Here is a 26,660-nt window from a genome sequence, read left to right on the forward strand (position 1 = left end):
AGGCGATCTCCACAGGCTGCAACTCCTCTCAGCTAAGTAACACTGACATCATTTTCCCCCCAAGTACAGTAAAATCACACTTGTTCAGTAGCAGCAACAGACTCCTGTGGCAGCACAATGTTTTGTTAAGATTTTTAATTAAGATGATTTGGGAGAAGATGAGCCCCAGAGCAGACAAACATCCAGTTTTGTGCCTAAGTCTTGACGGTTTGGTGCAAAAGGTGAACATTGAGCAACGGGAAGCCTCTTGTGAATTCTGCTAAAATAAATGGGGATGAAGCAACACTTCAGAGAAGCGGACCCCTTCTCTGGGGTCACTTGATTCCTGTCATCTCACCTTCCCCAAAAGCCTCTTCCCCTTTCTCTGGGAAAGAAGAAACTGCCGAGCTGCGCTCTCTCTGCCTCTCGCTCTCCCCCTGCTTCTCACTTTCACTCCCATGGGTTTCACGTTCCCTTTGCCAGGCGGAAAACCTCGCGGAGCTCCGGCCCGCCACCAGCACCACCAGCAGGAGGGCTGATCCTGGTTCCACCCAGCGGGACTTTCCTGGCTTCCTCCAGCAGGGAGCGGGGGGAGCAGGAGCGCTGGGAGGCAGGAGCGGGGCCGAGCGCTCCCGCGGCTCCTGCCGGGTTTCTACTGTAGGCGGTGCATTCCTCGGGAGGGAGGGAGGGAGTGCGTGCGCCCGGTGCCTTCCCACACTCCGCACTGCTCTTATTTAATGGGGGTCTCCATGCAGGGCAGGCGCCACAGGAGGTTTGGCGGTGCCCGGCTCCCCTCGCAGGAGCCATGGAGAGCGCGGCGGAGATGGGAGCGGAGGCTGCGGGCAGCGCGCTCGGAGTGGGGATGCGGCTGCGGCAGGACCTGCGCAGGATCCGCTGTGCGCTGCTGTTCTGCCTGCTGGCCGTGCTGCTGCTCATGCTGCCCATCGCCTACCTGCTGGTCGGGAACCTGAGAGCGCCCAGATCCTGCGGACAGGTAAGGCAGAGCCGAAGGGAGGGATGCGGGACTCCAGGAGCCTCTTCAAAATGCAGTTTTATTACATCCAGGGTTGTGAGTTACAGAGCCTGTGCCTACAGCCATCAGCTCCAGCAGCAGATAAGCCTGGAGACCCTTAGTTTAGGTTACAATGCATTCTATACTTTTCTTTTGGTTACAATGCATTCTATTCTTTTGGTTACAAATGCATTCTACACTTTTCTTTTGGTTACAATGCATTATATACTTTTCTATGCTGAGCATCTTAATACACTAGAACCAATCTATACTTTAACTTTTGTTTACCTATAGCTACTATAGCTCATAACTACTATAGCTACTATACCTATAGCTCATAACAACTATAATTACCATATTTGTGTTACTGTTCTCCAGTCACTAAAAGTTAGTACATTACAGTTTAAGCTAGAAGTTGTTTTTAAGTTTTCTTGCAGTGGAAAATTCTGAGACCTTTTTTCTACTTGCAACTTTGCTGACTTGTTTGCCTGTGCTATCTTTCTGCTTGGTAAAACATCTTCTTGCTTGAGGTGGGTTTATCCTTTGCTCTAAGTCAGAAAAACCCTTCTAACTAACACATCCTTTGCCTCCTTGGTTAGCCAGTAATTCTTTTCTTCTATATCAAAACTTGCTTCCATCTCTATTCCTTCTTCAGATCCTACATCTAAAAATCTTTCTGCTAAGCATACATACCTGTGAGACTTTCTTGTCAAACTTCCATCCTTCCCAACACCTGGGCGCACCTGAGCGCCGTCTGCACCTCCCAACGGAGCGTCCCTGGAGCGCTTTTAATTCTCTTTGTGAATTTCTCCAGTCCGTGAAACATTTTTAATGCTCTTTGTGACTTTCTCCTGTCCGAGGGCACATGTGAGACTCGCTGTTGCATTCCTTCTTCCTCAGCCCGAGGATAAATCTGATTATTCCTCATTCTTTTTGAACTAACGGTTCCTTACTTTCACTGTGGTCACAAGCAGAGTAGATGGCTTTGAAACTTTTTTTTTGCTGTGCTGCAGAGAATGCTTAAAAATCACTGATTTCTGCCAGAATTTTGATGCTATGGCTCATTTTCTTCCCTTCTTTGGGGTTAAATCTGGGACATGACACTGCGGTTTCCCTTGGCAGTGACTGATCTCAGGAATGCATGACTTTAAAACTTTTTGCTGTGGTGCCCGGAATGCTTTAAAAATCACTGATTGGTGGAAATCACTGTCTCTGCACTGATTTCTGCCAGATTTTTGATGCTATGGCTCATTTTCCTCCCTTCTTTTGGGTTAAATCTGTTACTTCCTTGGCAGTGTCTAATTTCAGGAGTAGATGACTGTTAAACTTTTATTGCTGTGCCGCAGGGAATACTTAAAAACATATCACTGATTTCTGCCAGATTTTTTGATGCAATGGCTCATTCTCCTCCCTTCTTCTGGGTTAAATCTGTGGCTTCCCCTCACAGTGTGTGATTTCAGGAAGATCTGCTGATGTCAGTGGGTCAGTCATCCGTCACTGGGCTGACAGCTACAGCTCTGGTGAATAATTAATTGTTATTAATGTGAACTTCTGATTTGAGGCATTTAAGGGAGTCTGGCGCTAAACTTCATATCCTGTTTTTAACTCCCCATTAGAACTTTCTCTCAGTCCAGGGCTCCTCTCAGCTCTTCTCCTTTGCCAGACTTTGCTCCCAGCCATACAAACTTCCATGCTGCTCCATCCCTCCTGCAATTCCCTATTCCCATGGGATGCTGTGAGCTCAGTGCTGTAAATTGGTGAATTAAGCTTTGAATTTTAGCTTCAGGTCTGAAATTCCCCAGTTAACCAGAAAGTGGGGGGGTGGTTTTGGGTGGCCTCAAAGGCAGTTTGTCCACTGGCTCGAGTTTAGCCTGGGGATGTTCAGGGAGGGCAGAGCTGCTGGTGGCTCCCAGGGCTGTGCTGGCCCTGCTGGGACCCCAAGGCTGCTCTGCCCAGGTGATGCTCAGGGTGCAGCATCCTCTTCCTCACTGGGTTCTAATCTGCTGCAGCCCCTCAGGCTGGTAAATCTGGCAGTTTCTTGAGTGATGCTGCCCTGAGTGTCACTGCTGTCGGTTCCAGGCTGCCCTGCCTGCAGGTGCCACAGCACAGATTCCCTCAGGAGCTGGGCACGATCTCAGAGGATTTGGGGACCTTCAGTTCTGGAAATGTGGGATTACAGCACAGCAGAGGCTGAACGTGGAGGAGCTTTGAAAGCTGGGCGCTGCTTGAGGTTGGGGTGGTAAAATTCACAAGGTGGTTTGGGCACTGTGCTGCTGCTCTGGGTTTTTTTGTGTCCCACCAGAGAAGAACAGTTCAGTCTTGAAACAATCTTGGAGCAGAAGAATAATCAAATGTTAATTTGTTTAATCAATCCAATGCGTTCCTGGATTGTGACCCCATTGGCAGGGTTAGCAGAGAAAAGTTATTTTATGAGTGGGTTTGGCTCCTTAAGAGGAAAAGCACATCATAAACGGTTGGAATTGCAATTCTGGTATGCATTCCCATGCACCTGCTCCTAATTAGCAATACGTAATGTTTCCACAATGATGTTACGAGGTGATAGAGGAGTTACAACCTCTGTGAGTCCCACGGAGGAAGAGGAAAGTCATCGGGGCTGGCAGGGTGCCCAGGGTGCTGTGGGAGGAGCTGCACCTCTGCTGGGCCCTGCCACAGCCCGATTTTCATTCATTCTGCTGCTCTGTGTGCCCACCATTCCCTCTGCTGCTCTCTGTGCTCATCACTTACTCTGCTGCTTTCTGGGCTCACAACTCACTCTGCTGCTCTCTGTGCTACTCTCTCTGCTGCTTTCTGGGGTCACCATTCCCTCTGCTGCTCTCTGTGCTCATCACTTATTCTGCTGCTCTCTGTGCTGCTCTCTGAGGTCACCATTCACTCTGCTGCTCTCTCTGCTCCTCTCTGGGGTCACCACTCCCTCTGCTGCTGTTGGTGGTCATCATTCATTCTGCTGCTTTCTCTGCTGTTCTCTGTGCTTACCATTCCCTGAGCTGCTGTCTGTGCCCACCATTTCACTCTGCTGCTCTCTGTGCCCACCATTCCCTCTGCTGCTCCCTGTGCTGCTTTCTGTGCTCACCTCTCATTCTGCTGCTCTCTGTGCCCACTATTCACTCTCTTGCTCTCTGTGCCCACCATCCCCTCTGCTCCCTGTGCCCATCACGGTTGTCCAGCAGGACAGCACACAGGGTGGATGTCTCTGCCTGTGTGGCTGCCTCTGAATGTCCCAAGGAGCCATATTCCCCCCAGGAGCCTGCAGGTTCACAGAGGTTCAAGCCCTGGGAATATTTCTGGGCATAAAAGCTCTCAGGAAAATGTCTTTTTGCATTTCATTCTGCATTCAAAGCTTGCTAAATGGCTCTGTCCTCACGTGCCCCACTGACAGCTCAGGTCAGGAGTTTGGGACCAGCCATGTGTGGCAGAGCTCTGTGGGGCACTGGTTTGGGCTGTGGGTGCCCTGGGCACTGTGGAATGAGGGGGCAGCCCCGAGCTTGCCCCAGATGAGCATTGGCCTCCTGACCCTTGCACCCACGGGAGGAGTCCTCTGCTTGCCCCACGGAGCTCTGCCCACACACAATTGTCACCTTCCAGTGCTCTGGGGACAGCCCGGGGAGGAGGGAGGGACTCAGCAGGTGAGGAGCACATGGAGTAAATTCCTGAGTGCTTCCTGGAGCCAGGAGGAGAAGGGAAACCTGGCCAGGTTTGTGTAACAGGGGAGTGTCCCTGGGCAGGCTGCCCACAGGGCGAGGCACCTTGGTCATCCCTGCCTGGCCCTGGTGTCACCTGGTGCCTCTGAAGGGATGCAAACTCATCCCTTTCTCTGGAAGTGTCCCTTTCAGGAAAAAGCAGGGCAGGTTATGTCATTACAGTGACATGTGTGGGCTACCAGTGTTCTCTGTGTGTCATGGTGCAATGGATGAATAATTCCAGCCTGGTGATGGTTTTCCCTGGACACCTTCCAGGCTTCCTCCATGCTCCTTTGGGAAAGAGAAACCACTTTCTTTTGTGCTTCAGTCCAGAGGGAGGAGAGGAAAAGAGGGTTTTTGAAACCAGGACACGTGGCTTGTGCTACTAGCAGGAAATCTATTTTAAGGCCATAGTGGTGCCCTGCTGGAGGAAGGGCAATCCTTCCTCAAAGGGAAGCCAAGTTTCAGGCTGAGTTCCCAAAACCATTGATGGAAGGGCACAGGAGAGCAGCTCTGGCTGCCTCAGCATCCCACTCAGCAGAGCATCAGGTCCAGAGGCCTGGAGGAGTTGGTGTTTGGGTTTATTTTTCATGGCATTCTCGGTGCACCACAAGCAGCATAAATAGGAATTCCAAACCCTGTCCCAAAGGTTGGACATTCAGCTGTGTGCCAGATCTGTGCCATGGCAGCTGGCAGTGGAGAAGGGACCTGCTGCAGAGCAGGAGGAACTGGAAAATCCCAGAAGCTCCACCTGGATCCTGCTGGAAAACTGGCAACAAACCCCAGGAGAGATCTGCCCTCATGGCCTGCCCATAAAGGAAGGAGAACCTCAAAAGCTTCCTGATCTTTGGGGAAAGAGAAATACCTGGGGAGGAGCAGCAAGCACACCTGGATGGGCCCAGGTGTTGGGATTCCCCCTCCAAAGCCAGCACCAGTTAAATCCTGCTGCTGGATGCAGATGTTCCTTGTGAGCACATGCCTTGGGTACAGCCTTCGACTGGGCAGCAAAGTGTTCTGATTCAAACCAGTTTTTACCGGCACAGAGCAGTTCCTGCCAAAAATTCCCAGCCCAGGCCATGCAGCATCTCTGAAGTTAGAAAAATTTGGGTTTATGTACTCTGCACATGGCCTGCAGAGCCCCTCCCTGTGAAACAGGGCTGAGATGGAGGAGCTGGGGGAATTCATTCAGCTCATCAGTCCCTCTGCCTGCAGAGCCAGCTGCTCTTGCCGTGCCATTGATATCAGCCCTCTGGTTTGGGTTTAGAAAACCTGGATACAAATGCCCTGGGGCTTTTTGGAGGTTTGTGGGAGCAGAAGTGTTCAGCACCCAGCAATGCCCAGGGCCATTAGAGCTGCCTGCCCAAACATCTGTGAGTCAGCTCAAGGGGGGGTTTTCAGCATCACTCAGTGCTTGGGCTCTCCACAGTGACCAAAGGGAAAATTGGAGCTGTGAACTTTACAGAACCACAGCTGAGCAAGAAAGGGAAAAGAGAGAAAAGCACTGATTGTGTGAATGTTCTCTGCACTGGCTCCTGCTGCTCAGCTCTCCCTCCCCATCCATGCACAACAGCTGTGCCTATTTCTGACATCTGGCCATTATGCAACATTGTCTGCTGCTAAAACATCTTCTGCAGGAGATTTGTATTTATATTTACACATTCATGAGATAGCACAATTAGGAAAAAAAGAACAGCCATACCTTTGCCAAGCAACAGAATAATTTCACACCTTGCTGTGTCCCCCTGCTCTATCTGCTCTGTCCCATGCAGTTCCTGCACCTGGAGTTTCCAGCTGGATTTCTTAGGAAACAAGTAAATTTAGGTTTAAACAAAACCTTTTTGTTATCTTTTATGAAGAAGCAGAATTCTTCTTGCTCTCCTTCCCATTTTCCTGCCACCTCTGTTTGGATTGCAACATCCAAGTTTATACAAGGAACTTCAGCAGAAGTTAAGCTTTCAAGTATGTAAACAGTTCCACAGAAGTTACATTCTTAAATATAGGTTTGGGATTGATTTTTTCCCTGCCTGCAGAATCCTTAGAGAATGGGATCACTAATGAGAATTAGTCACTTGGGAAATAGGTAGGAAATGCCACACTGGGAATGTGTAAATATACTCCTAGGTGAATACACCTGGCTGAAAGCCAGGGGAGAGTGAAGGAAATCCTAAATTCTGACCTTGTGCTTCCCACCAGGGCAGGGGACAAAGGCTGGGGCTGAGTCACATCAGCAGGGTTAGTCACCACAGAGAGCAGGACCTTGAAACTCCTCACACACGAGGAAAGGCTCAGGAATCTCCTGCACAGCACAGCACCAATGTTCTGGAAGTTCACCCAGTGCCACACTGGAAATTCACACCAGTCTGTGCCAGGAGGCTGCTGGGGCTGGGCCACACATTTCTGTACAGGTGGGCAAGGGAATATAAAACAAAAAGGAGAATTTTTCCTGCTGTTTCCTTCTCAATTTTTTCCCCCACCAGGCTGGAGCAGCTATTTTAGCAATGACTGTTTGCTGCAGCAGCACACGGATGTTTACTTCCAGTAAAACATTAAACTTGTCTCTGGCTTTCCTGGAGCAGCCCCCAACCCCAGGCAGGCCAGGCTGCCTCTCCTTCCACAAACATTCCCCTTCCCCAGCCAATAGAAATTCTCTATTTTCTCCTTCTCCTGCAGTGTTTGAAGCTGTGTGAGACACAGCCAGCAGGAGCTAGCTTCAGCATCTACATATTAATATTGTTCCAGGTTTTATTGGGCAAAGTGCCTCAAATACTTTGCTATGAGCTGACCAGGGGTGGTTTATTCAGTTTATTCAGTGTGGTTTTGGTGTCTGCCCATAAAACACACCGTGCCAGCCCTGTGTGCTCCTGAAAGATGTTCTGGGGTGGGGGTTCCTGACAACCCTGAGGGTCAATTCCAAGGGTCAGTCCTGTGGGTGAGGGCTGAGGGTCAGTCCTGAGGGTCAGCACAACCCATGCTGCTCCAAGGGCTGCTCCTCACAGCCCTGTGAGGCAGCATCGCCAGCACACCCCAGCATCCCTAGAACGCCCAGCTTCCTCAGCATCCCCCAGCACCCCCCAGAATCCCCCATCATTCCCAGCATCCCAAAGCATCCTCCAGCATCCTGCAGCATCCCCATCATACCCCAGCATCCCCCACCATACTTCAGCACCTCCCACCATCCTCCAGCTTCCCCAGCATCCCCCATCATTCCCAGCACCCCCCACCACCCCCCAGAATCCCACAGCACCCTAAAGCATCCCCAGCATCCCCCAGCACCCCCCATCATCCCCCACCATTCCACACCATCTCCCAGTATCCTCAGCATCCCCCAGTATCTCCCAGCATCCCACATCATCCCACAACATCCCCCAGCACCCCACAGCACCCTATGGCATCTCCCAGCAACCCCCAGCATGCCCAGTACCCCCAGGATCCCCCAGCATCCCACACCATACCACATCACCCCCAGCCTGCTCCCTGTGCCGTACCCAGTGACCCTGGGGGCACAGCAGGTGACTCAGGACACCGAGTGTGTGACAGGCACAGCCCCTTGGGAAGGATCCAGGGCTATGTCCTGCCTGAGGCCAGTGGGAGTGTCCAGCTCCAGGAGGGAATTGCAGAGGAGAGGAAGGATGAGCCTTTCCCAGTGCAGGCTCCGAGCAGCAGAGCTCACCCTGCAGCTGCTCCCTGGCTCTGCTCAGCTCCTGCTCCCCAGCAGGACGCCCAGAATTCCAGACAGACCTAAGGAGCAGCCTTGGTCTGGGTGCAGGACAAAAGGCACCTGACAGGGTGGACAGGAGCGGGACAAAAGGTGGAGCTCATCCACCTCAGTCTCTCCTGGAGTTGTGGGGAACCTTTGCTCCTGTAAGGGCTCAGACCTGGCTGCCTTGAGGAGAATCTGTCCCTTTGCTCTGCTTGCTGTGCCTGGATTGAGGGCAAGAGAGGCTCCAGCAGGGCTGGACAGTCACCATGCATGGCTGGGTCACTCTGCTGGGGTTTGTCCAGTTCAGAACCTGACAAACCCCCCCGGTCCTGGAACCTGTCAGAGATGAGGGCAGCTCTAAGCCAACAGCAGAAATGTCTTGCAGTGAACAAAGATTCATCTTTGTTCACTGCAACTAAAGGGCTCACCTTTTAGCCAAACTGTTCCATCTGAATTCACTGATGTTTGTTGGGGAAGATGAAACAGGAAAGCCTTATAAATATGATTGCCTGGCAAAAGATTTTGAGAATATAGAAACTATAAGAGAGATTGAAATGAAAGCAAGCTTTGAGATCCCTCAGTTGCTGAACAACTGGAAAACAATGGTGTGGCCAGCTGAAGGTGATCCCCTTTTGATGGAACAACACCCTCTGCTTGCAGACAGGCCCAAGGGTCAGAGCAGACCCTACAGCTTGGCAGAAGGGGCCCAAAGAGGAGTTTTTAAGGTTTAAAATGTAACACAGGATGGTGATGTAATGATTCTTATAGGCTGTATGTAAATGCTATAGGATTTGTATATTGTACTAGATTCGTTAGTGAGAATCAGAATATTCAGCACAGAAGAAGATTTATTGTATTGTAACGGGAACCTCGCTCTCTTACCCCTTTTACTCTCTTACCCTCTCATCTTCTCTCTCTCTCTCTCTCACCCTCTTTACCACTGTCTCTCTTCTCTCAGGCCTGCTCTGAGCTGTGTTTGGCAGCTCCCAGCAGGGCCCTGCACCCAGGCCCTTTGCAATAAACCCCAAGTTCCAGACCTGGCTCCAGAGATCTCTCATCTCCGTCTGTCCCCACGGTCCTACCCCCCAACCCTCTGACAGATGTTACTGCAGCTGTTCCATGTTCTGGGCTAATTCCCACAACCCCTCTGAGCTGATTGCTGTCCCTGTCCCTGCAGGTCACAGAGGAGAGGGGCTCTATCTTCCTGAAGCAACGAGCACTGGCTGCTGGTGAGTTTGCCACCCTTTTCCCTGTGGTGTTGCAATCCCAGCACACCTCTGCCCTCAGCACCCCAATCCCTGCCCAGACAAGCCAGGCAGGGCACACTGAGGGAGATAACAGTGGGCACAGTGAAATGGGAACATTTCTAACCCCAGGCTGGGAAAGCTGTGCAGGCACAGCTTCCCCCAGAGCTCTGCAGTGTTGGGGTGTTGTGAGGGTCCCCAGGAGGAGGTGAGAGATGAGAATCTGACTCCAACTTCTCAGAAGACTGATTATTATATTATATTATGACATTACATTATATTACATCATATTATATTACATCATATCATATCATGTCATATCATTACATCATATTATATTATATGAAAATGCTATACTAAACTATACTAAAGAAATAGAAAAGAGTCATCAGAAGGCTAAACAAGAATGAGTAATAAAAAACCTGTGACTGACCAGAGTCCTAACACAGCTGGACTGGGATTGGTCATTAAGTAAAAACAATTCACGTGCTGGGTAAACAATTCTCCAAATCACATTCCAAAGCAGCAAAACAGGGAGAAGCTGAAGCTTCCCAGCTTCGCAGGAGAAGAAATCCTGGCGAAGGGATTTTTCATTAAATCTCACGGTGACACTGCAGGGTCAGTGGGACTCCCTGAACATGCACCAGCAGAGATTTGGGAGCCTCTGCTCCTCACCCTTCCCCTCTGTTTGCCTCCAGCAGTTCAGGACACAGCCACAATGTGCCCTGCTGGTGCTGCAGCAGCTCTGCCAAACTCTCCTGTTTGCATTTATCACCTCAGGGGGGTCAGTAAGAGTTCAGCAAATCATCCCTGACTCAGAAAGAGCCTGCACATTTCCTCAGGGGAGTCAATTACTGTGACCGTGTTCACAGGGTTCTTGGACTGGGGAAGAGATGAGGATCTGACTCCATGTTTCAGAAGGCTGATTTATTGTTTTATGATATATATTACATTAAAACTATACTAAAAGAATAGAAGAAAAGGTTTCATCAGAAGATTAGCTAAGAATAGAATAGCAAAGAATGATAACAAAGGTTTCTGCTTTGGACTGTCTGTCCGAGCCAGCTGGCTGTGATTGGCCATTAATTAGAAACAACCACATGAGACCAATCACAGATGCACCTGTTGCATTCCACAGCCGCAGATAATCATTGTTTACATTTTGTTCCTGAGGCCTCCCAGCTTCTCAGGAGGAAAAATTCTAAGGAAAGGGTTTTTAATAAAAGATGTCTGCGACAAATCACCACTCATATTTTGCTGACTTAGGCAAGGCTCTGCCCCCAGAGGGTGCTGGCACTGCCCAGGCTGCCCAGGGAATGGGCACGGCCCCGAGGCTGCCAGAGCTCCAGGAGCCTTTGGGCAGCGCTGCCAGGGGTGCCCAGGGTGGGATTCTGAGGTGTCTGTGCAGAGACAGGGGTGGGATTGATGATCCTGTGGGTCCCTCCAGCTCAGGATATTCTGTAATTTTATTATTGAACAGCAGCAAACATCCTCACACCATTTTTCTCCCTTTTCCCTCAGTTACAGACACACTTTCCAGTGCAGAGAAGCCACGAGCTCACCTGACAGGTAATTCTTGTTCACCACTAAAGCCTTTTTACAGCCAATGTTGTGGTTCAGTAACCTTGGTCCCTGTGGGTCTGGTGGGAGCAGGTGTTGCAGGAAGCATGGGGAGCAGAATAAGCAGCTTTACCTTGTTGAGCAGGCCAGGCTCCAGTAAAGGGCTCACGAAGGAACAGCTGACAGAAATGTCACTTTTCTGAGCTGTTTCTTTCACTGAACGACCATGGAATGTAACTGAACTGAAACAGGTACTTAATGTCCCGGTGATCTGCTGAATCCCCCAGAAAAGGCAGGGAAGGAGCTCATGTGAGTCCTCATGGAGCAGTGAATTGGGAAGAATTACAAGTTTTGGAGCAAAATCTGGCCAAATCACACCATATTCCCATTAATCCTCTCCCCTATTTTCAGCGAGATAATCTCTGACACATTTCAGAGCAAGCAGGGAAAGGTAATGCCAAACTGAGCCCTCTGAGGTTTTATGTCGTGGTAGGAAGGTGCCATCACAAAGTCCTGTCACAGGGTGGGCTGCCCGGCGTTTCCAAAGAGTTATCATCCCTTTCCAAGAGGTTTCCAGTCCTTTCCAAAGAGTTATCATGCCTTTCAAGGAGTTTTCCATGTCTTTCCAAGGGTCTTCCGTGTCTTTCCAAGAGTCTTCCATGCCTTTCTAAAGAGCAATCTTGCCTTTCCAAGAGGTTTCCATGCCTTTCCAAAGAGTTATCATCCATTTCCAAAGAGTTATCATGCTTTTCCAAGAGTTTTCCATGCCTTTCCAGGAGGCTTCCATGCCCTTCCAAAGAGTTATCATCCCTTTCCAAGAGGTTTCCATGCCTTTCCAGGAGGCTTCAGTGCCTTTCCAAGAGGCTTCCATACTCTTCCAAAGGTCTTCCATGCCTTTCCAAGGGTCTTCCATGCCTTTCTAAGAAGTTTCCATGCTTTTCCAAAGGGTTATCTTGCCTTTCCAAAGGTCTTCCATGCCTTTCCAAGGGGCTGCCAGCATCTCCAAGGTCCCCATGTCACCACCTCAGCCTTGAGGCCATCACCACCCCAAGGACCTTGCCCTGAGATATCCCCCACCCTCACCACCTCCACCCACATGGAAAATTTAGGTGTTCCCAGAGAAAAGTTCCTGCCTGGCTCCAGTGTGGATGGAGTGAGTGCCAAAGGGTTTTCCAGCTGGCCTGAGGCCTTTTATCCCTCTCCAAAGCACAGCTCACTGCAGAGGCTTCCCCAGCACCCCAGGGTGCACTTTGTAACCTGAGGATGCAGGAAATGCTGGGATGTTTCTCTCGTATTTCCTGCAGAGATCCAAATCCACCCCCAGGGCTCCATCACTCTGCAGCTCAGGGCTGATGCATTCCCAGCACAGTTTCCTTTCCTTGATTCAGCAGCTCCTTCCTTGGTGCCTTTCCCTTTGCCACGGGGGTTTCTGGAGTTCCAAACCTGGCTTGGCCATAATCACAACTTTGCTCAATGCCAGTTTTAAGGAGCAAAACCTTGCCTCTATGAGGTTTTGGTTTTTTAAATCCCCCCTGGCAGAGAGGCCCAGAGGCTCCAGTGACTCAGAGGAGCAGCCCAAGCTCTGCTCTGCTGCTGGGAACTTCCCTGGGTTGCACAAAAGCCCAGCTGCCACAGGGAAACACCCAGCAGTTTTCTTCACATTTCTCCAGCCCTCATATTTACAAAAAAATTCCTTTGCTATCATTCCTAGGCAGCCTTCCAGGGTCTGTGTCCATCCTCTCTGGCATTCCACTGAAGGCCAGTCACTGCTGGCCATAGAAAGGAGCAAGAAAAGGGGAAACTTGAGGGAATTTTCTCTCTCCTTTCTGTGCTGTGCTTTGTAGTCATCAAGAAACCCAGTATCTATGGATTTTCTTTGACCTTTTTTTAACCTGGACATATTCCTGGTGCTTCTCACTGTGGCAATGATTTTACCAGCTTAACAGCACTTTGCAGGCAGAAAATATTTCCTGTTGTTTTCAACTCTGTGCATAATAATTTCTTGGGCTCCACCCTGGTGTTCTCTTCTCAGAAACAATTACTTGAACACAGAAAGTGTAAAAGGAATAATTATTCCCTGGTCTTTGTTACATTCCCCACCTCAGGTGTCTTTTTCAATGTGAAGGTGGCAGACTACAAATCCTAAACTACAGGAAATCTCTTCCACACCTTTATTCTGTCTTTTTCTAGTTTTAGGCACATCTGTTTTGAAGGTGAGAGCAGAGGAGTGAGAGGAATGAGAATTGGATGGAGCTCTTTGGGAATGCACTGATTAATTGGCAGTAGCAGAGCAGCTCCATGTTTTGGTGTCTGTTCCTTTATGATAAATCTTCCAGCTGTTCTTGGCCTTTTTAACTCACACTGAGAATTTTTATTCACCCAGGCTGGAATAGAGATCTCCCCTCCCTGATGGCTTTCCCTACTGAGATGTGCCAAAACCCAGCTCAGAGTCCCCCTCCTGTGCATTAACGTTCATTTGGGGCTTCTCCTTGCCTTATCATCCCCTCCCCACTGACGTGGTTGGGTTTGGGGTCAGGATTCAGGGCAGAGCCTGTTCCTTCTTGTCACCAGCCTGTGGCACAGGGGATGGCCCATTCTGCAGGACCTCACGCTCCTGATGCTGCAGTGGTCCCAAACCTGGCACCTGGATCATGCTCTTCCTCATTTTAGTCCCAAACCTGGCATCTGACACATGCTCCTCCTCATTTGGTCCCAAACTTGGCACCTGCCTCATGCTCCTCCCTCCTGTCGTTTCAAACCTGGCACCTGGCTCGTGCTGCTCCTCATTTTGTCTCAAACCTGGCCCTCGCTCATCCTCCAGCTCATTTGGTCCCAAACCTGGCGCCTGCCTCATGCCCTCCTTGTGTGGTCCCAAAGCCACCTCTAAATGTGGCCAGAGCCTCATTTCTGCCTCCAAATCACCTTTATTAAACCCTCAGGGCATGAACTGGAGCAGCAGAGGACACAGGACCTTGCACCACAAGGGCTTCACAGGCTCCAGACTCTTGCTCAGACTCAGAGTTCAGGATTAATTTCTCCCATTGCTGCTGAGAACTGCAGAAACCCCACAAATTCAGTACAAAATAGATCCCAAATCTGACAGGCAACAGGGATTCTCCAGCAAGGGACTGAGCCAAAAGGGATTTGGGGACAGGAGAATTAAGGGATGCCAGAAATTTATAGTGTGTGAGAAAACAGAAGGAACTGTGGCAATGAAGCTCTTATTAAAAGCAGATTTTAATTTCTTTAAGAATTAGCATCATAGGTATATTTGCAGGAAGTGGAGCTCCAGAATTTAGGAAATAAATAAATAAATGACAAGTACAAAGTACAGCTGCTGCTAGAAAAGGAGCTGTGCTGTATTAAAAAGCACTTGAACATTCATTTTATTCTCCTGTTACTGAAAGCATGGGAAAAACTAATTAACTTGAAAATAGAGAGCATCAATAGAGGGAGATTCATCCTAAAAGGGAGGTTAAAGCTGTGAAACCTGACTAATTCTGGAAGTCAGGAAGTCCTGTAGTTCATTTGAGATCTTATCATATTCTATAACTAATAAAATCTATTTTATAACTAATATAAAAATTCATTGTGGAATTGAGTGTCATTGACATTTTAAATCCATCATTCTACAAGAAAAGAATATTTTACAGGCAGCTTCTCTTCAAATTCCCCCAAAATTCCAGAGATGGAATAGAGCCCAGGAGATTTTTCTGGAAGTATTCTGGTCTTTCCTCATCTTTCCCACCTCAAACAAGATTTCCTCTGTGCTCTGAGATTAATTGCTCTGAGCTCTTGCAAAGCTTGGAGAGACCCAAAGCTAGCTGAGCTTTTCCCAGGATTCAGAAAGTCCCTGAATTGAGGGATGATGCATTGAGGTGGATGCAGATGAAGGCAGACCAGGAGCACTTTCACTTTCTTTTATTCTTTTATTCCCCACCTCCATTGTCTCTAACCTTTATAATAATTCTATAATTTAGCTTTCCTTGCTGCCACAATCCCTGTCTGTCTTCCCCATCCCTGAAATACTTTCCCCATCCTTTGCCTCCTGGGAAAAGATCAGAAGGATTTGATAGTTCAGCACTTAAAAAAAAAAAAAAAGCTGTTATTTTATTGTGCTACCCAGAGAATATAAAAGGAATTGCACTCCTAACAGTTTCCTGTATCCTCATGGATTATTTACTGTTGGAAAAGAGGGAAACAGATGCCACTAGGACATGAGCACATTCCTTTTTCTGAGTCTCATTTCAGGATGGACCTATTGGTTATTGCCAAGGGAATTCCAAAGCCTTCCCTCACCTGCATTCCATTACCCTCCTTCCCATGCACACCCCTTTCCCCAAATACTGAATAAAAATCAGCTTTAAACATTAACAAGCTCATTAAAAAGGTCTCAGTTCCTGGAACTCTGTTCCTTCAATCTTTTCTAAGCATCCATCATTCATTTTCCAGGTTCATTTCAATACCTGAGATAATCTTCATGGTTTTTATCCTCTTCTTCCCACTGCTGCTGCTTTAGCACAACAATTCCATGTGGCAGGCAGTAAAGAGCAGAGACAACTCTTGATTCCCTGCAGAAAACCATGCAAGGGCTGAGGTTAATTGTCCTCTCTGTTGTGTGTGAGAAATCAAAGTTGGGAAGGCAAAAGGGCAGCAATTCCCTCATTTTTCCCCTCCAGGCTGGGAAGCATCCTCAGCTTGCATCAGACTGATGTTGGGGTCAGGACTGGAGCTCAATCTGCTCACCACAAGATTGGGAACAAAAAAAAAGCCTAGAGGAATGTTGAGGGTGACTCCAAATGTAGTATTTTGTTCCAGACAAGCATTAAAGAAAGAAAAAAAGGGAAGAGAGGGATAAAAATGGTTTAAAATAGAATCTCTTGCTTTGAAATTGGAGCTCTTGAAGCACAGTGGGGTCTTTGGGGTTTTTTGCTAAAATTCAGTGACTTTGGTAAACCAAAAACAATTCTACAAAAGATGTCCTTGGGAGCACAGAGAAGGGCTGAGGAGTCCCAACCCCCTTAAGAAAAAGCAGGAGGAGAAGTCCAAGCGGTGACACATTGTGGTGACCTGTGTGGGCACTCTGCAAGCTCAGCAGTGTCTTTCTAAGAAACAGAATTGCAACGCACCCCTCCTGAAGGAAAAGCTGGTTTAGAATGTCCTCTTCCTGTCCCCAACCCTTAGGTACAAACATGGTACAACTGTCCCAGTGCTGGTGTCACCTGAGGACAAGGTTTTCACTCTGGAAATGGGTGAGATGGGAAGGTAAAGCCATCTCCATCTTCCCAGTGCCAGGAGACCCAGCCTTGAGGATGGACAGCTCATCCTTTGGGGTCTGACCCACAACCAGGACCCCCAGGCACAGCTTACACTGTCAGGATATTCCTAGAGCACCCTTGGCTTTCAGTCCTGGACACCCTGTGGGCACCCTGGAGAACACCACTGGGCAGTTGTCCTGTGTGGGAAATGGACTTGTAGAGAGTTTTTTGGGTTTCCTTCTATCAAACCCCTAAGGGTTGTTTTTTGGGGGGTTATTTCACTCCAACCTGCAGCTCCACCTTTCCCTACTCATTAAATTAAGGCTCTAGCGAGCTGCAGGGGAGTGATGGCACAAAAGATGAAGAAGAAAAAAACAAAGAAGACGAAGAAGAAGAAGATGAAGAAGAAGAAGAAGACGAAGAAGAAGACGAAGAAGACGAAGAAGAAGAAGAAGAAGAAGAAAAAGAAGAAGAAGAAGAAGAAGAAGAAGAAGATGAAGAAGAAGGAGGAGGAGGAGAAGGAGGTTTTATCAAACCCTAAGGGATCTTAATTCAATGGGTAGGGAAAGGTGAAGCTGCAGGTTGGAGTGAAATAATCCCAAAAAAAACAACAAAACCCTAAGGGTTTGATGGAAAGGTTTCTTTTAGGGTTTCTTTCTATCAAACCCTAAGAACTCTCTCCAAATCCATTTCCCACACTCCTGCAGCCCATTCAGCTCAGTTTTCAAGCCCTGAAATAGGAACATTTCTGCTCCAGCTTTTTTACTCACCCTGTTTAAACCCCAATCCCCTCAGAGCAGAGATTTCCCGTCCCACCCACCCTGTGCCACCCTGACCCACGCTCCTCTCCCTCTCTCTCCCCGCTGCAGTGAAGAGGCAGGACCTGGCCAGCGCCGTGGGGAGCCACATGCCCATCCTGCAGTGGGAGGACAAGCGAGGCCTGGCCTTCACCAAGAACAACCTGAGCTACTCCAGCAACGCCCTGGTGATCCCCGTGTCCGGAGATTACTACGTCTACGCCCAGGTCACCTTCCGAGGGCCCGTGGAGAGCAGCCACAAGGCCAGCTCTGTCACTGAGATCATCACCAAGGTCACTGACAGCTACCCCGAGCCCACCCAGCTGCTGACGGGCACCAAGACCCTCAGTGAGAACGGCAATGGTTGGTTCCAGCCCATCTACCTGGGCGCTGTGGTCTCCTTGGAGGTGGGAGACAAGCTGATGGTCAACGTGAGTGACATCAAGCTGGTGGATTACACCAAGGAGCACAAAACTTTCTTTGGGGCCTTTCTGCTGTAGGGCTCCGGCCTGCAGCAGGTGGTGGGGGATCCCTCCAGGGTCATCGGGGGGATTTTGAAGGGTTTTGGCTTTGTGGGAGCATGTTGGGGTGAGATCTCTGTTGTTTGCCTTCTTCTTTTTCTTCTTCCTCTTCTTCTTCTTCTTCTGTGCCATCACTCCCTTGCAGCTCGCTAGAGCCCTAATTTAATGAGTAGGGAAAGGTGGAGCTGCAGGTTGGAGTGAAATAACCCCCCAAAAAACACAACAGAAAGCAACCAAAAACTAACTAAAAAAAGACCAAAAAACCAAAAAGAAACTCCAAAAAAACAAAAACAAAAACAAAAAAACCCCAAAACAAGCAAAAAAAACCAACAAAAACATAAACAACACTCAAAAAAACTCAAACAAACAAAGAAAAGCCAAATTAGAAAAATGGAGGGAGGAAAATGTATTTTTGAAAGCAAAAGCTGAAAGTTCTTCAAAAGTCTGTAAGCTAAGGAGGAACATTTGATACCTGTGGGTAGGAAGTTTCTTCTTGAATATTGAGCTAGACTATTCCCCTAATTCCACCTTCAATGTACAATTTCCTCAACTCCAGAAAATACAAGGGTTTTTGAGCTTTCTCCAATACTTCCAGTATAGTTTTGCATGACCCTTCTTCAGATTCTCCTTTCTAAAAAGTAATTACTTCTCATAATTTCCTTATGAATACATTTACTCAGTACTTTGCACTAACATAAAGCTCAGGTTAATTATTAACTGCTTAATTAATCCCTTCCAACTTCCCTGTAAAGTAGATTAAAATTATATCATGTGCTTTGCAGCAGCTACTTGAGATTTTTGGTTTTTCCAAAAAATTAATTACAGTTCTCTAAGTCCCTATACAGCCTCAAAATATTTTGGAAAAGATCTAGGGAACACACAAAACACTTTCTGTTTCAGCATGAAAGTGGAATGTCCCCTCCAGGTCCTAACTTTAGGATAACAGAAAAAAAAAAAAGAAAAAAGAAAAAAAAAAAAGAAAAAAAAACCCAAGGTAGAGAGAGACACAGAACAAAATTTTGCACACTTTTAAATCAGCGACCAAAATTTTGGGAGAAAATTTCTGCAATGTTTCGCTTTCCATTATATTTAATGCAAGGCAAATGCAACTGAAGAAATCACTGCTTGGGTTCCAACCACAGCTGATCGTGGCCCCAAGGGACTCCCCAGCCTTGCCCTGGGTGAAGGTTGGCCACCAGTTGTCCCCACATGAGGTGAAAAGACCCAAAAACACGACCCTGGTGGAGCTCAGGGCTGTTTAACTTCCACCTGCACTTACTCATTTCCACAGACCTTTCTGCCTCTCAGGGAAATTCCCATTTTCCCCTCTCCTCCTGCAGCAAACGCATCTCCAGCAGTGCCTCAGGACCCTCATGGGTTTGGATTTACACCCTGAGCAGCCCCGAGGTCTCACAGCCAAGCACCCACCAGGCTCTGCAGCTCTCCCCTGCCTCACCTCCTTGGATTTCCTCCATTTCTCCACTTCTTGCCCAGAAATGACAGCAAGGCTTCGGCCCTGAGCTGATGTTTCCACCCAAAGCCCTGGTGGAGCCCCAGGTGCCCCCATCAGGGGTGAGGAACTGCAGTGGTGGGGATGAGGGGCTGTGTCTGCAGAGACGAACTGGGCACAGGCTTTGTGCTGGGGACAAGCCATGTGAGACCCTGCAGATTTGTCCATGGCAAAGCCCTTCCCACCAGGAGACCTTTTATTGCTCTAGGAAGATCTCTTGAGCTGTCAGTGGAGCAGCTGGAGCAGGGACAGAGGCCAAGGAGATTGGGAAGGGAAGAAAGGAGAAGAGCAGGAGGAGGAAAGGTCCAGGCAACACCAGGATCTCTTCATGTCTTGGTGTGAGGACCTTCCTGCTGACATGAAAACTGGCAGGTCTTTTGTGGTAAATCATCTCAAAGTGGAGGGGTTTTGCCCATTCTTCCCTATCCTGCAGTTCCTGGACCCCACAGTTTCAGTCCTTCCCTGTTTCAGGCACATCACAACATCCAGGACTTTGCCACCCTGCCCTGCCCTCTTTTCCTGCTTCCAGATTTTCCTTGAGTCTCATCACTGAGTGTTGGCCCCTGGCACAACTCTGCCAATTTGGGGAGCTTGACAAATTCCCTGCATCAAAACCTCATCCCAGTTTGGCTCCCCATCCTTTCTTTGACTCATCCTTCACCTGCCCCACATCCACATCTCAGCTGTCCCTTGCTCCCTCCTGCCTTCCTGGCCCTGTCCATTAGGTGCAAGGACATTCTTTGTCCAACTGCCATTTTTACACTCAATTTCTCCAGCCCACAAAGAAAAGTGACATCTCAAAATAGGTTTGGATTGGAGAAAGTAAATTTAATTATCCTGCAGGCAGATGGAAACACTTGGAGTCAAGGGATCCTCTTAGGTCTTTATGATCCAGATCACTTCCATGTTTGAGCCCTTATTCCTATTTTATCTCCACCTGCCCAGCCTAGTTTTTTTAGCTATGTTTGGAGCAGTTATTCCCCAATTATCTCATTAACACAACCTCAGCCTTGTTCTGGTGATCCAGCTCCTTTTCAGGGCTCTCCTTCCTGCTCAGAGACCCTCTCCACCCAACCAAGGTAAAATCTGGTGAAATCCCCCACTCTTGGCAGTTCTAGACAAAATTACTCCCAGTGAAACCCTGAGACTTCCCATAACTCAAATTTTGTGGAGTGTTCCCCCAACACCTCACACTGAGTCTTTGATCACTTGGTTGTGTGCCCAAAGCAGGATCTGAACTCATGAAAACACAAAATCTGCAGCTTTTGGAACATGTAGAGCACTTTAGGTGACCAGCACACAAAACAACATGGTCAGTCTCATAAAGGAAGATTTGAAATCATTTTTCCAAGACAGCTGATTCCCAGCAATTAGACAGGAGCTTCTGCAAAGGGCAAAATAGTGTGAAATTGGTTTATCCTTGGAGGAAATTGGAAGGGAAATTCTCTCTCTTCTGGGATAACTACAGTAATTCAGAAAGCTTCTCTCTTCTACCAATGAGCTGGTCATTCTGAGGGCACAAGGCAATCCTGACAGGCTGGGACAGCAGATTCTCAGGGAAGCTGTATCCCAAGGCACCATCACTGAATCCTGGTGTGCTGAACGATGGGAATTGTGAGGGCTGGGGCATAGGAGTGAGGAATGCAACACCTGGCACTCAAAGAGCCAGAATGTGGGATATAAACACAACTTTTCCTTTTTTTTTTTTGGTGGATATTTCATAGAAGTCCCCAGAAGTTCCTTTGGCAATAATGAGCCTTTTCTAGCACGGAATTTGTGTCCACTGCACACTAAAGATGAATTTCAGCAGCAAAATGTTGCCTGCTGCAGCTCCATTCCAGGTGTGATTCTCCATAATCCATAGAAATATTTATTTTAGTCCAGTTAGAGCTTTTGCACCCCATGACCCACACCAGCTTGGAGCACATTTAGCACACATTTTATAGGACATAAAACAATATATGTGGCATTACTTGTTTTAAAGTGGTGCAGGTATATTGATCCCCACATGCATCCTCATGGAAATTCTCTATATTCCCTTTTTTCCCCCCTTTTCAGTGCTAATAATGTTACTGTACCAGTGACCAGCACATAAAATAAGTGTTCAGGGGCTGATTTTGGCCCTATTTTATATTAGATATTACTCCACAGAAGTCAAAGGCATGAAGGCAGAATAAAGCCACTTTAGTGAGACCAAAGTCAAGCTTAGAGGGAAATCTCTCCAAGAGACTGAACCTAAACTGTGGATTCTCAGATTTTTTTTTTTAAGTTAAAAAAGGACACAAGCATTCTCAGAAACTTGTGTTTGTTGAGCTAGAAAATATAAAATGTTTCTGGAGATGTGAAAATGCCCAGGCATCAGCATTTTCAATTAAATGAGAAGCTGGTGAGATCTGGTCATGGGAAGTAGTGACCTTAAAGTCTGTGGTCAAGCTGAACATGTGCTTTGTTTTGGGAGGGGCTGTGAAACTAAAACTATTATTAGGAAAAAAAAAAATGGAATCTGGAGAAAAAAATGTGAAATAGGCAGCTTGAGCTAAATGAGGTTAAACATATGATTTTAGGTTTTGACCCTTCCATTTCTTAGGAAAAAGAACCCAAAAGCACTTTTCAGAACAAAACCACTGAAAGAAGAAGTATCAAATTATTATTTAACAACTGCTCAAAATATTCTAGATCTTAGGAGTTGGCTTCTTCCCTAATCCTTTTCATCCCCCAAAAAAGTAACACTAAGCACAACCTAAATTCATCAGAGTTCCTACCACTTCCTTTCCCCTTAAAAACTGAATATTGATAAATAAGCATTAACTTTCTCTCCATGCACAGGCATAAATAAATTTAGTAAATTTTAATCAAGGTATAAAGAAAGCAGCTCCAATCCTGCCAACATTTATTTGTGCTAAGCACAGCCCTGAGCACGTGGCTGAAGGGGATCATGGTAAAAACCAGCTCCTGTTTGGAGGATGGGAGGAGTAAAACCTGCATGCCTCAAATTAAAAGTTTTAATTGTGTTTATCCTCAGCTCCATCATGGTTTGGAGCAATCTTCCAAATCAAGGAGTGACTGCAGGGACTGTCCAGCACAGGGGTGTTGGCAGGATCAGAGTCCAAAGGATGGACCCAAAAAGATGCTGCTGAGATGATTTTTTGGCAGGGGATGTGATGAGCAAACCTCTCTACAAAGGAGGTCCCCAACCAAGCCCAACAGATTTAGGAATTCGCTTGAAAATTTCAACACAATATTCCAGAATTTTGAAGGAATCTTGGTTTTTCACCCCTCTATGGCACAACTGACCACCCTGTCCTTTGTTTTATTTGTCTTGTGAGTGGGCCATCATTTCAGATGAGAAATGAGGAGAGAATTCATTCTTTAGAAGAATCAGAAAATGTCAAGGATCTTTGCCCCGATGTGGGTGTTACACACCAGTAATAGCATTTTGCTATTGTAAGGGATTTTCTAGAAGGGATTGTCTTTTGTCTTGTCCCTCAGCACTGAGATGTATCTTTACCATAAGAACTGACTTAACTTCTTTATATTTTCCCAAGTTTTATGATAATAAAAATGCAACTTAACAAATGCGACCACTTTTGATCCCAGTCCCTTCCCAAAACACTAATCACAATTAAGAGTGACCAGCTAGTGCTGATGTAGAAGAAACCAGTTTGATTGTGTGTAAATGTGTGAATAATCATTATTTCATGCAGTTAGAGGTCCCTCAGCAGGGTGAAATCAGGTCCAGACTTTCCAGCCTGGGAATTTACAGACACTTGCACTTCATAAGGCAAAAACCATGCCCAAAAACACCTCAGCATTTTGGGAACTCTGCATTCCCAACTGCTCAGCTCCTGGCTGACAGACACAACCCAACCAGGAATTTTGGCCAAATGAGAGTCCAAATGAAGGCAGCAGAGCCCTGGGCACTCCTAAACCCATTCCAGCTCCAGCCTGGCTGTCCTCACCCTCCCAGCAGAGCAGCAGCATCCCCTGGGTGTTCATTCCTCATCCTGGCTGCTGTTGTCTGCAATTCCTCTGCTGCCAAGAATGCAAATTCCTTCCTTTCCACCAGCAGCACTGAGAGACATTCTCCCATTTGCCAGATTATTTCTTGTTCTCAAAATTTTTGTTTTCCTGGCTTGAACTCAAGAGCATCACAACTAAATTGCTTCAGAAGAGGTTTCTGGGGAAGGGCTCTGTGCTCTGCCTCCTGGAAGCTTTTCACTGGATTACTCTGGTGAAGGAAATTTGTTTCCCCTGCTTTCCACTCACTTGCAGATCTCTGAGAGGTTTTGTTAACAGCCTCTGTAGATCAGCCAGGAGTTGATTAGACACTGGGAATCAGGCTGCTTTCCCCTGTGACACCAAAAAAATGCTACTTGCTGTTATGCTGGGTGGTTTTTTTTCCTTTTTAATCCAATAACTACCTCACATTTAGCAAAAGCAAAACAGAATTTTATTATTATTATTTTCTATTTTAACTTGAGCAGAGCAGAATTCAATTTCACTGCCATTTTACTCCGTGCTTTGCACATTTGGGGTAATAACTTGAGATTCTTTGTGGTCTAAACACACTGAGTGTGAGCATTGTGCTGCATTTTGGCTTCCTTTAATCAAATCAAAGGTGTCTGCTCTCAATAAATCCAGGCTCCCTTGAGAGAGTGGAGGGGGAGAGAGGCACATCCCTGGAAAAAATCACCCTCTTGATGGGTGGACATCCTAGGGAAGGTGGGGATCACTGAGGTGCTTCTCTCCCAGGCTGGAGAGGGATTTTTGTGGTGTTTTTCTGGCTAAAGATGACCCAAGCAGCTGGTGAAAGGGAAAACCCCACTGCTCTCACTGTGGGGTGGGTGGATAAATCCTTGTGGGGAGGGTTTAATGTTGAATACAGAGCTGGGCACCAATCCTGAGGGGAGGGTGACTTTTCTCATGCTGGAAAGGCACTGCAGGGAATCCATGCTGCAGGCAGGACACTGCCACAGGAGCTGGGCATTCCCAGCTCTCCAGGACCCAACCACAGCTGGATTGATCCCTCCAGCCCTGTCCCCCTTCTCCCAGCTGGGAACAAGATCCCAGGGGGCACATCCAGCTCCGGGGTTTCCTCTGCAAGGCTTTATCCCCATGGAGGATGCAGCACAAGCTGAGACAAACTGGAAATGATTTTCCCTCCCAGGAATTCCAAGCCTATAAAATCCCAGCTGAAAGGGCAGGGATGCGTTTCCCATCCCCCTCAGCATCCAGACAGGTTCCCAAAGGAAAGGAGAGCTCCACTTTTATTTCTTGGTGAGTCCTGGTGCCAGCACTGTCTGCAGTTCTCTCCCAGAGTGTGAACTCTGCAATGACACTTCCAAATCCCCATTTCCTGATTGCTAAATCCCTTGGAACAACACGAAAATCATTGCCTGGGAGATCATAACCCAGTTTATTAAGCAACATAAGTCAGCAGTGTTCGGTTTCTTTGCTGAATTATGAACTAAAATAGCTTTCCAGCTGCTCTCAGTCTTGCACAAATCTCCTTACGTTCTGCCATTGATTGTAGAGTTTTATATTAAAACGTCAAAAAAAAGGTTTGCTGCATATTTATTGGTACTGTACATAGAGATGTCTTAATTTTATGGAAGAGAAATTGTAATATTCACAGTATAAAGTTTAGATCTGTTATACTTGATACTATTTCTTTGGGAAATTAAGTTCACAGATAGTTCTTTAAAATGTTCTTTATGTCTTAAAGCGAAAAAATAAAATTAATTATATTCATATTTATTCCTGAGTGTTATTTTATTCTAATAAGCACCAACCAAGTGCTCCATTCACAGCTGGGAAGGGCAGACATTTCCCCATGTCAAAGTTTATGGTGTGTTATAAATGTGTAGGGTTGGGTTTTTTATATAAACTATTAATTGCATTCAGAATACACACAGAAATGAGTAAGCCTGGCATTTCCAGAGCAGTGAAATTAAGCCCTATTCATGCAAGGACAAGGTTCAGACATTCCCCCGAGCCTTTAAGGGATTTAGAGAATTTTGTTCCAGTCTCATCTGAGTAATTTTCAATTCCACAGGTTCCTTTTTTAGTTTCTAGACACAACTGAATCTGACCTACATTTCTAAGGGTGCCCAAGTCCCATTTCTAAGGGTACCCCCTAAAAGACAAAACAACCCCCAAAGATAAGTAAGGCTTTTGAATGAAAAAACTATTTTCCCATTTAACTGCTTTTTACTCAACAATAAGAAGATTATTTAGTAAAACCTTGCTTTGTTTGGGATTTCTTTACAATTTCAGAACACTGGAACAGAACAGGATTTATGATTCACAAAAGAGGCCTTTATGGGGATTAACCAAATTGCTAATTCTCACAATAGGCCCCATTGGACCCAGAGCATCAATTGCTATTTCTGTAAACAGAAACAAAAAAAAACAACAAAAGGAAAAATGAATTCTGTTTTCTGCAATAGCAGGTTTGGCTGATGGATGCCAGCTAAAGGAGCAGGGCTGGCTGCAAGCTGCAGTCTGGAATTTGGGTGTCAGCATGGCTTCTTCCAGAGCCTCCAGTGCTGGGCTGACTCTGCCAGGACCATCTCCCTTCCTCAGCTGATTGCAGAGGGCTCAGAGGCAGGAATCCCACCCTGGCTTCATTCCTGAGCTGAACCAGACCCTGCTGGGGAGGGAAGATGTTTGTAGCATTTCTGTCCCAGGGTGACATTATAATGCTTGTATCCCCATTTGTGTGTTCTGGTTATGCTGGATATCATGTTCTGTGCCTTCAAGTCTGGCTCTGAAGAGTGAAAGTTTTGTTTTGCAATCAGCTGCTCCCCCAAGGCTGGCGGGACACACAGACAGGGCAGTACATGGTGCTGCTTTTGCTTTTTGCTTTGCTCTTGCTTCTGCTTTGCTCTGGTGTGACCGTGTTCACAGGGGTCAGAGACAAGGATCTGACTCCATGTTTCAGAAGGCTTGATTTATTACTTTATGATATATATTATATTAAAACTATACTAAAAGAATAGAAGAAAGGATTTCATCAGAAGTCTAGCTAAGAATAGAAAAAGAAAGAATGAAACAAAGGTTTGTGACTGACTGAGACAGTCCAGACAGTTGGGCTATGATTGGCCATGAACTAGAAACAACCACACGAGACCAATCACAGATGCACCTGTTGCATTCCACAGCAGCAGATAACCATTGTTTACATTTTGTTCCTGAGACCTCCCAGCTTCTCAGTAGGAACAATCCTAAGGAAAGGATTTTTCCTAAAAGGTGTCTGTGACACTCTTGCTTTTGGCTTCTGCTCATTAGTTAGTTTAGCTAAGCAGTCTGAATTTTCCCTGGACTGTTTCTCCTTTCCCTTTTTTGGACCAGCTCAAGCCTGTTCCAGGCTGGGGCCTGG

General features: G+C 47.1%; 1 protein-coding gene across 1 annotated transcript; it reads left to right on the forward strand.

The window, feature by feature from the left end:
* Positions 1-633: 633 nt before the first annotated feature.
* TNFSF15 (TNF superfamily member 15) lies at positions 634-24,998 on the forward strand. Its single transcript, XM_064727920.1, has 4 exons — positions 634-973; positions 9,567-9,618; positions 11,155-11,202; positions 17,321-24,998. The coding sequence occupies exons 1-4, from the start codon at positions 785-787 to the stop codon at positions 17,746-17,748; spliced, it is 717 nt and encodes a 238-aa protein (XP_064583990.1). The 5' UTR covers positions 634-784; the 3' UTR covers positions 17,749-24,998.
* The last annotated feature ends 1,662 nt before the right edge of the window (positions 24,999-26,660 follow it).

This window comes from Zonotrichia leucophrys, chromosome 17, assembly GCF_028769735.1.
Source record: "Zonotrichia leucophrys gambelii isolate GWCS_2022_RI chromosome 17, RI_Zleu_2.0, whole genome shotgun sequence".
Lineage (NCBI taxonomy): Eukaryota > Metazoa > Chordata > Aves > Passeriformes > Passerellidae > Zonotrichia > Zonotrichia leucophrys.

Coding starts and splice junctions, on each gene's coding strand:
- TNFSF15 (XM_064727920.1), top strand. CDS start 785: ATGGAGAGCGCGGCGGAGATGGGAGCGGAGGCTGCGGGCAGCGCGCTC. Junction 974..9,566: donor CGCCCAGATCCTGCGGACAG/GTAAGGCAGAGC, acceptor CTGTCCCTGCAG/GTCACAGAGGAGAGGGGCTC. Junction 11,203..17,320: donor GCCACGAGCTCACCTGACAG/GTAATTCTTGTT, acceptor TCCCCGCTGCAG/TGAAGAGGCAGGACCTGGCC.